This window comes from Monodelphis domestica, chromosome 1 (genome assembly GCF_027887165.1).
Source record: "Monodelphis domestica isolate mMonDom1 chromosome 1, mMonDom1.pri, whole genome shotgun sequence".
NCBI classification, from domain to species: domain Eukaryota; kingdom Metazoa; phylum Chordata; class Mammalia; order Didelphimorphia; family Didelphidae; genus Monodelphis; species Monodelphis domestica.
Window position 1 is genome coordinate 719,354,381 of NC_077227.1, and position 12,466 is coordinate 719,366,846.

At 43.8% G+C, this 12,466-nt stretch overlaps 1 protein-coding gene across 1 annotated transcript in view; it reads right to left on the bottom strand.

Moving 5' to 3' along the window:
* The window catches only part of PAX8 (paired box 8), a gene marked incomplete at its 5' end in the record, with an annotated part of 35,323 nt that extends 27,291 nt beyond the window's left edge, over window positions 1-8,032 (bottom strand). The window contains 5 exons of the mRNA XM_056818591.1: window positions 166-341; window positions 1,204-1,329; window positions 2,379-2,467; window positions 4,534-4,731; window positions 7,815-8,032. Coding sequence (XP_056674569.1) covers window positions 166-341; window positions 1,204-1,329; window positions 2,379-2,467; window positions 4,534-4,731; window positions 7,815-8,032 — 807 coding nt within the window. The remainder of the gene's footprint in view (window positions 1-165; window positions 342-1,203; window positions 1,330-2,378; window positions 2,468-4,533; window positions 4,732-7,814) is intronic.
* Window positions 8,033-12,466: the final 4,434 nt, after the last annotated feature.

The following is a 12,466-nucleotide window of genomic DNA, read 5'->3' on the forward strand; positions in this document are numbered from 1 at the left end:
TCTAAAAATCATAAAATGAAGTTTGATTTTTATTCTTGTTATTTGGGCCACATGGGGAAAAGGGGGCAGGATGGTCAATCACGGTTCTGAACAGAATGCTTTGTTTTGCTCCACGTTTTGGAAACAGAACTACATGCTCCCTCCCATCGGGGTCCCAGAACTCACCTGCTCTCCTTTGGTGTGGCTGGGAGATGGGTAAGCCTCTGTATAGTGCTGCCTCTCAAATGGGCAGTCCAGTGACTCCAAGTGATGCTGGCTGAACGCCTCAGTCCTTAGGTGCTTCCGAGGGCCACTCCCACTGCTCTGGGAGTCGATACTCAGCCGGCAGCTGTCCTGATCACCTGGGAACCCAGCATGGAGGAAGACCTCAGAGAAGGTCCCAGTCATCCTATAGCTCCTCTTGTCCCAGGGGTCTCTCTAACTGAAGGGGGGCCCATGCGTTGTCCCAGAGACTCACTCTAATGTGCAACACGTACCTATCTTGGCCAACCTCTGTCACCTGAGAAGATACTCATTGCTTTTGGATGAGCCCCCATAGGAGACACTTAGCAAATAGTATAAGATAGAGAGCACAGGATGTATGGGTTAAGATATGTCAGGAACCAGTTCAGATTCTAATGCTGGGTGATCTTGGGGAAGTGATTTCTCTTCTTTGGGTCTTGATTTTCTCTATGAAATAAAGGGGTTAGGCCAGCTGGTTGTTAAGGTCTCTTTCAGTTCTAAATTTATGATCCTTTGCTCCTGAGTCAATACAAGGTGATTTGAGGAAAGGAGCACTAATTAGTTGCAGGATACTAGGAACGTATTCTTTTCTCTCTATGCCTCAGTTTCCTCTCTTCAAAGATCAGATTACATTGGGTGACTACATTTTAGAATGCCATGAATTCTACTCCAGGAGGGCAGGCATTCTTCAGGAATCTCCCCAATACATGAACTTGTTCTGATCTATCAGAGTCTTCAGGAACCCTTGGAACCCTATCTGCCCTCTCTACGGAGAGATGGAATAAGTTGGTACCATTCTTCTGAGGGCTGAGAAACTCATGTCATCAGCTTAGTTGACATGCTGCCAAACTAAAGAGTCCCCATGGTCTTTAAGACCCCAGGCAGGAAATGTGGCCTTCACTCTCCTAACCAATGGCCATGGCCAGCTACTCTTCAGAATCCCCTGGAGGCATTCCACTCCCCAAATCCTCCCCTACTCACTGTCATCCATTTTCCTCTTGCTGTCGTTTCCAGGCTGAGCAATCCCCAAGAGCCCATTGATGGAGTAGGTTGAACCTAGTGAATCTGACTGTGGAGACTCTGGGGGTGTCACAGCTGAGCTGGGGACTGGAGGGGAAACAAGAGAGGAGACAGGACAGGAGTCAGAAGGATTTCCCAGTCATCTGGGCTAAGAGAAAGAAAGACCCTTCAGCCTTAAAGAATAAAGGGCTAGAAAGAGGCAGTGCTATCAGCATAATCAATATAGAGGCAGCCTCTCAGGAGAAACACCTAGGTATAAGTCCCCATGTAGGGGCCGTGTGACCCTGGTCAAGTCATCTAACCTTTGAGTGCTCCCAGGCAACCCTTGATACTATAAATGAAAGAGCAGGCAACAATTTTCTTTTCTAGAAGGAGTTTTCTTTCCATGGGTTCCCTTAACCAATAAAAATAGTAATCCACACTTCCCCTACCCCACTTTACCACATCTAAAAAAATGACAGAACACTTCCCTGAGGTCTCAGCTCTGCCCACTCTGGAAAGACACCCAGTTTTACCCCCATTCTGCCACTACCTAATTCACTACATGATCTTATTCAAATCACTTCCCTCTCTGAGCCTCAATTTCCCCATCTGTAAAAAGATAAGATAGAGGAAAAGGTGTAGACAGAATGAGCTATAAGGTTTCCTCCTAGATCTAAAACAGTCTATGATTTCAACTTGTCCTCTTTTTGGCCGCTCTTAAGAACCCAACAGGGCAAGTGACATCTCATGCCTACTGTGTGAATACATACATGTGTGAGTATGTGTACATGTGAATGCATGTATGTGTGAGGATATGGGAATATAGGAAAATACATATGTGTAAGAGATCGCTTATATAAGAAGTAACAAACACAGAATATTGAACATCCTGCTAGGTGTGGGCTTAAGAGATCTGGGTTCTAATCCTGATTCAATCACTTTGAGACCTTGGGCAAGTCACTTAAATACTTAAAGCTACAGCTCCCCATCTATAACATGAGGGTAAGAATCTTTGCAATATCCACCTCACAGAGCCGTGAGAACAGATAGTATGCCAACCTTGAAACACGAAACAAATGATGGGTAATAATAACAATGGGGTGAACGGCATGTGTGTCTGAGGGGCTAGAGCTGGGCCACTAGTGGGTACTTACTCAGGGTGTGTCCTGGGCTCAGAGATTTGGAAGCTACACAGCTGTCCATGGGGAGGTTGAATGGCTGCTGCACTTTGGTCCGGATAATCCTATTGGGAAGAGAAATAGAAGGATGTTGGGGACACTGGGGAGCCTGAAGTCTCCACGACCCCAGCTATTGGGGCAGGCGAGACCCTCTCCAAGACTCTTATGAATGGCACACCATGGAGCCCTTCTCTGGGAGAGAGAAGGAGCTCTTTCTGCAGCCCAGAGATGGGAGGTGCTACTCTTCCAGCCACTCTGAGGGGAAGGTACGATTTGGGGAAGACCTTGGTTCAGATGTAGTCCCGCCACCTTGGGAAAGACACTTAACCTGTCTTTGCCTCCATTTCCTCATCTGTAAAATGAGAGGCAAGTCACTTAACCTTGTTTGCCTCAGTTTCCTCATCTACAAAATGAGCTGGAGAAGGAAACGGGGAACCACTCTAGTGTCTCTGCCAAAAAAACCCCCAAAGTGGTCACAGAGTCAGACATGACTGAAAAACAAGTAAGGAATAAAAATGAGATGTTTAAAATCTATGACCTCTACGGTCCTTTCTGGCCCTAAGTCTATGAGCCTATAAGCCCACTGTACCCTCCAGACCAGCCTCCTTGGACAACAGGGGCAAGGAGAAAGGGATCTGCCTCCTCGATCTAGCCATTCGGGGAGGTGGATAGCACAGCAACTCCTAGGAGACACCTAGCTTGAGCCCAGTTACTCAGCCCGCTGGCCCAAGGCACTGCCCATCTAAAGAGCCTTTGTTGAGACAGCCAGGTAGCACAGTGGACAGAGAGAGCCCTGTGCCTAGAGTCAGGAAGAACGGAGTTCAAATCTGACCTCAGAAACTGACCAACTATGTGACTATAAACAAGTCACTCAACCCTATTTGCCTCAGTTTCCTCATCTGCAAAATAGGGATAATAATAATAGCACCTACTTCACAGGGTTGAGATAATCATTGTAAAGTGCCTAGTACAGAATTAGTACTATATAAATGTTATTATTATTATTATTGAGAAAAATAGAATATAGTTTGTAAAGAAAAGAGATTGGAGCGGCATCTGGGTGGCTCAGTGGATTGAGAACCAGGCCCAGAGATGAAAGGTCCTGGGTTCAAATCTAGCCTCAAACAGTTTCCTAGATGTATGACCCTGGGCAAGTCACTTGACCCCCATTGCCCAGCCCTTACCACTCTTCTGCCTTAGAACCAAAACTGTGACAGAGGCTGGCACTAGAGGAAAGTGCCAGGCTGAAGATGTATGTGGAATTGATCACATAGTATTAATTCTAAGATGGAAGGTAAGAGTTTAAAAAAAAAAGATTGGAGATAGGTTCCTTCAGAGAAGAGAAGCTCCACCCTGGAGACCCCAAGGAGATCAAAGAGTAAGAGTTAAATTCAAATCAATTTAACAAGCATTATTGAGTTGTTTGCTTGTGCCTGGCTCTGTGCTAAGCACAGGGGAGCCAAGTCAAAAATTAAAGCATCCTGCCCTTAAGAAGTTTGTACATGTCCAGAGATCAGTTTCTATAAATCACATTCTAGGAAATATAAAGTAACTTAAGGCCGTAGAGGGTAGTGATCACAAATAGTTGGTTTCAGCAAGGCCTGGTGTAGGAGGTGGTATCTGATCAGGGCTTTTCAGCAAGCTAGTGATTCTATGGGCAGTTGGGTGGTGGAGTGGAGAGAGCACCAGGAAAACCTGAGTTCGGACATTCACTGGCTCTGTGATTCTGGGCATGTCTCTTAGCCCTGTTTGCCTCAGTTTCCTCTACTGTAAAATGAGCTGGAGAAGGAAATGGCAAACCACTGCAATATCTTTGCCAAGAAAACCCCAAAAGAGGTCATGAAGAATCAGAATGGAACAACTGAAGGACATCTGCACCTCAGGTCTCTCCCTTGGGTCAGGTATGTAGCACCTGCTAGGCACCCACCATTTCCTACCCCAAATCCACTTCCCCAATTCCTAAAGGGATCAGGGCTAATTTAGGAGCTTAAGGCCCTATTATGATTTGAGAGAATGGCACTAACGTGTTTGGGCCACTATCCAATCTCTGCCTTATCCTCCCTCCCCTCCATAGAATTGCTTTGTTAGTGGCTCCCACTGGTCAGAGTTATACATCTTTCTCTTCTCCTACCTGTTGATTGAACTGACGCTGGGGACAGTGTCATTGTCACAGACCCCTTCAGCCAGGAGCCTGTCCCGAATCTCCCAGGCAAACATGGTTGGGTTTTGCCTCTTGTAATCCCCAATCTTCTCCACCACCTTAGGAGTGGCCACCTTTGGCTTCGAGCCTCCAATCACTCCAGGCCGGATGCTCCCAGTCTCGTAGTACCTACTCCAATAGAGAACGCGGGAGAATTACCCAGTAAGCAAGTGAGAACAGAGAGGGTGGAGAACAGAGGAGTGGGATGGCAGAGTTCAGTTCTTCCTAACTGTAGTCTGTCCTCTTTAGGGGTTCTTGGAGAAGGAAATGTGGACAGATGAAATGGGACTCCAAAGGGATAGTTTCTGGAAAGCTTCAGAGGAAGAAGGTAATTTAGATTTAGTCTAGAACAAGTACTTAGTCTGATATTGGAAGAGCTGAATTCCAGTCATGCCTCTAGTATTTGCAACACTGAGAATGTCACTCTGGCTTCTTTCTGGACCCCAGCTTCCTCAAGTGCAAAATTAGAGTAGTTGAAGTACATGATCTCTAAGGTCTTCCATCTTTAAATCTCATAAGGATCCCTACCCGGACCCTCAACCCCAAGGTAGGATAGACATTCTTTTACAGATCCTAGACCTAAAGTTAGATGGGACCTTAGAGACCTTTGAATCCCACCCCATTAACTTACAGATGAGGCCCAGGGGTGCAAGGTAAGTTGTCCAAGAGACCAAAGACCAGAGGTGGGGTTGAACCCAGGATTTCTGCCTTTGCATTGTGCCTACTGCCTTGCTTCCTTTTTACTTCTTCAGTTGTCCTCCCTGTAGTCTCCACTAGAGGCCACTCATTCCAGGCCAGCACTGGGCAAGAGGTTGAATTCACAGCCACTTACTTCTCTGTGGAAACTTGGACAATTTACTTAACCTCTCTGGGCTCCAGTTCCCTTATCCATATAATGAGGGGCTTAAACAAGTTGACCCTTATAGTCCCATCTAGGTCTAAATCTTTGATCTGTGACCCTATGATTTCAAAGTTCCCTTCTATCCTAGGATTCTAGGCTTCTTCTGGTGCATGCAAGCTATGTGCAGAAAAGCATAGCTACAGGGAACATCATTTCATATTATTCAAGTAGTTTGGCTTGGCTTGATTAATTAATTCATCACTTCCCACCACCCCACCTGGCCAGCTCTCCTTACTTCACCTAACTAGCTTCCTCTGTGACCTGATGCTTGGTTCTCTCTGAACTTTGTGGTACCTAACCCTTACTTTTGTGTCATTAGAAATCTTGTATCATTGAATTCCATTTCCCAGCATCCCACTCTCCTCCTGTCATTACATACTGAAGTAGGCAGGATATAAATTCACCCTTTTTCCTCCTCTCTTCCTCTTGTCTTCCTGTCGCTGCTTCAGTGGAGAGGGCTTTTTGAGCAGGTAGATTAGCTGGGGCACATGGCTTTATTTTGTTAGAAAATTACCTTTTTACTCCTTTGCTTCTAGTGATTATTACTAAATCTTATAAAATATAATATTTGGAGTTATTATATATTAATTTTCATTTTCTGGTGCTCCCTGGACAAGCAAGGTTCTTTTCCCAGGCCCATTCCCTGGGCAAGATGGAAACTTTTCACTTTGAAAACCAACCCACGGGCATCCCTAGAGAAAGACTTCCTAAAGAAATCCTCCAAATCAGCTTCTCCTTTCTGTTTGTAGCATCTTGGCAGATTCCTAAAAGTGGAGTTCTCTAGCCATGGGCAATAACAACAATAATGACTATAATTTAGATAGAGTTTTAACCTTTGCAAAGTAGTATATACAAATATTGGTATATCTACATATATACATGTGTATGCATATATGTGTTGTGTGTACATATAGATGTATGTGTGCATATGTGTAAATTTGACCCTCAAGTAGATGCTATTATTATTATCCTCTTTTTACAAGTGAGGAAACCAAGATTCAGACATTGAGTGACTTATCCAAGGTCACACAACTAATATCTAAAATGAGATTGAACTCTGAAGTTGCTGCCTCTAACTTCAGTAATAAAACATTTCTGTATTTGTATCCTCAGCATCTTATACAATGTGTGTGCATAGCAAGTAGCTTGGTATAGTAGAGAGAATAAAATTTCAAAGGCCTGGGTTCAGTACAACCTTAGATACTTGGTAGTTGTATATGACCTAGAATAAGACATCATTCAATCTCTCTGAATCTCAGTTTCCTCAGCAATAAAATGGGGATAATAACACTTACCTAAGGGGAATATTGTGAAGCCCAATGTAGATCATGTAGAAAAAGTGCTTTGCAGATCTTAGAAGAAATGCCAGCTATTCCTGTGACTTTTGTTAATAATAAATTATTACCAATTAATCATGAATCATTAAATAATTATTATTACAATGAATCTGGATTCTTCAACTCTTCCTCAATAAACTGACCACAGGTCTCTAAGCCCTGCTCCCAATTTGTTATCCCAACTGGTTTTCCCCAGCCTTTTCTACCCTCAAAGATACCTTCTAGTCATCTTCAAGGAGTTCTGAGCCCCCATCCCTAGTTATCACGCCTCATATCCCAAGAATCCAAAGTCTTCATCTGCTCTCTCTCTGCCTCTTCTTAAACAATGTTAGAATAGAACAGCACATACGAAGTGAAACTACTAGGCCAACCCTCAGTGTCACTCAGGATGGGGAGACTGCAGGAGAATGCAGATGATATAGAAGGGAGCCGCTATTATGGATCTCCAAACTCTCAAATATAAGAGCTTCTGCAAGATAGCATTCTGGATTAGAAGTGGGTTGTGTTGGGCAAGTCCAAGGATCAGGCATGTGCGCAGGCCTTACTCTCTGCATGGGGGGATAGAAAGGCAAAAACAGTTCCTGACTTCAAGGAGCTTCCACACTAATGAAGAGAAACAATATGCAAACAACTATAGACTGACAATATATATGCAGTGTAGATGGGAGACAATCTCAGAGGTAAAAGGATAGACCTAGGGGAAAGGGAGCGATCCAGGAAAGGGTTCCTACACAAGGTGGGATTTTAGTGGAATCACCAAGGGTATCTGGGAAACCTGAAAGCAGAGGAGAGGAGGGAGAGCATTCTGGGCCTGGGAAATAGCCAGAGAAAAGTCTTAGGGTTGGGAGATGGAGTATTGGGTTCCAGGAATAGCAAGAAAGCCCAGATCATCAGAGAAGAAGCCCATGGAAGAGAAATGCTGGAGAACAATGCAATCAAAAGCATTAAGCAAAAGAGATGAATTTCGTGCTTACCTGCCCAGTATCTTGCTGACACAGCCATGGCTGACCCGGAGTTGGCGAGAGATGTCACAAGGTCTCACACCCTGATGGGCCAGGTCCACAATGCGCTGACGGACCACTTCAGGGAGAGGCCGGCCATTCACGAAGGCTCCACCCAGCTGGTTCAGTCCCCCATGGCCTAAAGAAAGAAAATTCCCCCATTCCCAAATGGGTGGGTATTGGGGGGAAGAACATCAAGTAAGGGAATCAACAAAAACAACTGATAGCTTGCTCCCACCTGAAGCTTGTTAATTCCTATCTTGAGATATACCAATCATAGACAGCAGAAGTTTAGCTCTGATTTTCCCACAAGCTGCGTGTGGGCCCAACACCCTCATCTCTTTTATTCCATCATGAAATGGACCATCCAAGAGAGATTTTTTGGTCCAGGACAAGTAGGGGAGAAGGCTGGAGTTGAAGGTTCTCAGGAAGGGGAAGAGAAGGAGAACTTTCTGCCAAAGTACTGGAGCAAGGGGAGAGTCAGGGGCAAACTAAACACCTTAGGGAGTCAAGGGCATTGACTCTGATGTCAAAAGCATCCCAGGCCCTTTATAGTCCTTAGGAAAAAGAATAAGGGTCAAAGGACCCAAATACAAATCCTGCCTCTGACATTATTTGTGTAACCTCAGCTAAATCACTTAACCTCCTTATTTAGAAAATGAAGGGGTCAAATTAGATGGCCTTTGGGATCCCTTCTAGCTCAAAATCTATGATTCTTCAATTGCCCTCTAAAGCAAAAGAAAAAAGTCCCTGCTCCTTCTTTCTCTTCTCTTTTGCTCCTAAGGCACTGCCCTGACAACCAATCGGGAGATCTGAGTGCTACACTCAGCTTCTGCTACTAACTCAATGTATGACCTTAGATAAATCATTTCACTTCCCTGAGAACCTTTTTGAGGTCCCTTTGGACCCCTTCATAGTATGAGGAAACCTGTGGACTTCTTATCAGAAGAATTCTTAAATGCATAAAATAATAAGATTACATTGAAATATAGGTTGTAAAAACAAAGGAAGGAAGGAAGGAAGGAAGGAAGGAAGGAAGGAAGGAAGGAAGGAAGGAAGGAAGGAAGGAAGGAAGAAGGAAGGAAGGAAGGAAGGAAGGAAGAAAGAAAGAAAGAAAGAAAGAAAGAAAGAAAGAAAGAAAGAAAGAAAGAAAGAAAGAAAGAAAGAAAGAAAGAAAGAAAGAAAGAAAGAAAGAAAGAAAGAAAGAAAGAAAGCAAGAAAGAAAGAAAGAAAGAAAGAAAGAAAGAAAGAGAGAGAGAAAGAGAGAGAGGAAAGAGAGAAAGAGAGAGAGAAAGAGAGAAAGAGAGAGAGAAAGAGAGAAAGAGAGAGAGAAAGAGAGAAAGAGAGAAAGAAAGAGAGAAAGAAAGAAAGAAAGAAAGAAAGAAAGAAAGAAAGAAGAAAGAAAGAAGAAAGAAAGAAAAGAAAGAAAGAAAGAAAGAAAGAAAGAAAGAAAGAAAGAAAGAAAGAAAGAAAGAAAGAAAGAAAGAAAGAAAGAAAGAAAGAAAGAAAGAAAGAAAGAAAGAAAGAAAGAAAGAAAGAAAGGAAGGAAGGAAGGAAGACAGAAAGAAGAAGAAAGAAAGAAAGAAAGAAAGAAAGAAAGAAAGAAAGAAAGAAAGAAAGAAAGAAAGAAAGAAAGAAAGAAAGAAAGAAAGAAAGAAAAGAAAGAAAGAAAGAAAGAAAGAAAGAAAGAAAGAAAGAAAGAAAGAAAGAAAGAAAGAAAGAAAGAAAGAAAGAAAGGAAGGAAGGAAGGAAGGAAGAAAGAAAGAAAGAGGAAGGAAGCAAGGAAGCAAGGAAGGAGAAAAAAGAAGCTCCAATGTGTATGATGGAAATTATACAGATAATTTATGCAAAGACATGGACAAAATTGCATGATATAAGGAGGAGGAAGCATGGAAGGGAAGTTGAAGGAATAGATGAAGAATATCGATGACATCATGGAATATCCAAAATTTTAAGTATGTGACCTAAACTATGTGTCATTCCATTCCTATTTCTCCATTTCCCCAATGAGGGAAGGGGGTGGTGAATAAATCCTATCATCTCTGCCTGCCACAAGACCTCACAAGGCCTCCAGAGAGTTCCTTGAAAAAGACCAGAAAGAGAGCCATAGGGCTATGTATTATGATTTTATGATTATAATTCCTGACTAGGCAAATCAGAAAATTGCTCCGAGTTATGGATCTCCCCTTTCTAGAACTCTTCAGGCTTATAAAGGCAGCATCAACTCATTCTAAAGTATACAAGGTTGAGGCCTAGGATTGACAAGGTGAGCCCACCAAAGCAGACCACTTCCAGAGTGCTGTGTTCAGTTCTAACCCCAACCCCTGGTTTAAGGCGCTGCTACATGGATAGCGCCCAAGAAGGGAAGGGTCTTGAGTCGCTGTCATCTGAAGACCAGAACTGGGTGCGTTTAGTCTAGAGAAGAGAAGATTCAAGGTGGGGAGGGAGGGTGGACAAGATGATAGCTGTTTTCAAGTATTTGAAGGATTGTCAAATAGAAAAAGAATTGGACTTGTTCTGTTCAACTCCAGGGGGAAGAAAAGGGAGCAAAGGTGGGCACAGCATAGGAGCCATTTTAAGCTGGATCTCAAAAAACTTCCTGACCATCTGAGCGGCAATGGGCTGCCTTTGGAAGCAGACAGCTTCCCCTGGTGGGAGGCCATTCAAGGAGACTAGGTAGCCTCTTGTTGAATGTGTCCTAATAGGAATTCTCTTTCAGGTATGGGTTGGTCCAGATGGCTCCTCCTGCCCCTTTGAAATCTAAAATTCTGTAATTCTGTGAAAATCCATGGCCAGGGGCAAGACTGCAGGAATTCAGTTTGATGCTTTGCCATCCAATAACTTTCCTTGATGGGAATGGAAAGGAGTGGAGGGAGGGGAAGGTGGAGAGGGGAGTGTGCCTGGGTGTTTGCAGATTCACAGAAGATGGAGATTTTTCAAACCTCTGAAGTCCTATTTATAGCGGTGGGTGGAGAGCCAGACATCCAGTGCCCATTCTCACCCACTGACTTCAACAGTCAATTTCCCATTAAAAAAAATAAGAGGCTTCTTTGATGTGGGCAGCAGGACAGGAGGGAAGAAGTCCCTGTCTGAATATGGCAAGCAAGGCATCCTGCACTCTCCTGGCAGTGCTCACAGTTCAAGTCTGGTTGCCAGTGTGGTGTAGGAAAGAACACTGGGCTAGGATTCGGAAAGTCAAGGTTCTAATCCCTTCCCTGCCACTAGCAAATCACAGAGCCTCAGTTTTTTTCTTCTGTTAAATGGGAATGAGAATATCAGCCCTATCTATTTCACAAGGTGGTTGTGAAGATAAGATACAGCATGAGACCCACTGAATTATAGAATCTGTGTTTCAGGGGATCTCAATATAATGAATGTGAATATGATTTTTCAAAATTATTTAAGCAATCGAAGATCAAAAGATTACAATAAAAATTCATTTTAAAGAACTAAATGAAAGGGATAATGAATATGACCTTAGGATCAAATCAGAGGCAGCCTAGCATGCCATATAGCTTGGCTTGCAACCAGAAAGACCTGGAGTCAGGTTCTGACTCTGCCACAAACTGGCTAAGTGACCCTAGGCAAGTCATTTAATCTTTTGCACTCTGGGAAAAACTTTAAAACTGTAAATTGCAGAGAAGGTGAGATCTGCTTTGATAGAATGGAAACTCCTCATAGGGAGCTCCCAATACAAATAAAATCCCATGTCCAGTTTCATTCCAGCTAAGTGGCACAGTGCATAGAATGCTGGTCTGAGTTCAAATTCAGCTGCAGATATTTACTAATTATGTGACCCTCGGCAAGTCACTTAACCTCTGTCTGCCTCAGTTTTCTCATCTGTAAAATGGGGAGAATAATAGCACCTAACTCCCTAGGTTTACTGTGAGGATAAAATGGGGTAAGATTTGCAAAGTGCTTGAGCATTGGTACTTAATAAATGTTTGTTTCCTTCCTCCCTACCCCCCCCCCCATCTGATTAAATTAGATCTAGACCTGGAAAGTATCTCAGAGACTCTCTAGTCTATTCCCATCATTTCACAGATGTGGAACCTAAGTGCCAAAAGGGGCTAAGTGATGGCCAACATCATAGTGGTGAGATTTGAACCCAGATCTTCTGACTTCAGGTCCAATACTCTCTCCATTACACCATATTTCGTATTGTCTTCCACCTTATCAAGTGATTTGTCCATTGTGGGGAGTGAGCCTCAGATGGCAGCTTGGAAAAACCTTCTTTGTGGGGGGTGGGAGGGTGGTTTTAAGCAGGTCTGGGAGCCAGAACCGTGGAAAATGCCCTCCAGTCATGCCCTGCCTTCAGCGGCTGGCCTTCCTCGAGGCGGCAGGTTGGACTAGACCACCCCCCAAGGTCCCTTGGGGCTTTCACCCCTCTGAGCTCTGGGCAGAGTTCCTTTGGTAGCCATTTGGCGTCTGCCCACTGAACACCAGGGGGCGCTAAGCAGCCGCGACACCAGAGCGGAATCAAGCCGACACTTGCTACATCTGCTGGGGTTTCCTTGTAGCCACATCGTCTCTGCTCACATTTCTATTGGGCTTTGTGGTTACAAAGTTCTCCGCATCTATTTTCTTACTGAAGAAATCGTTCAAGATCGCATAGCTAATAAGCG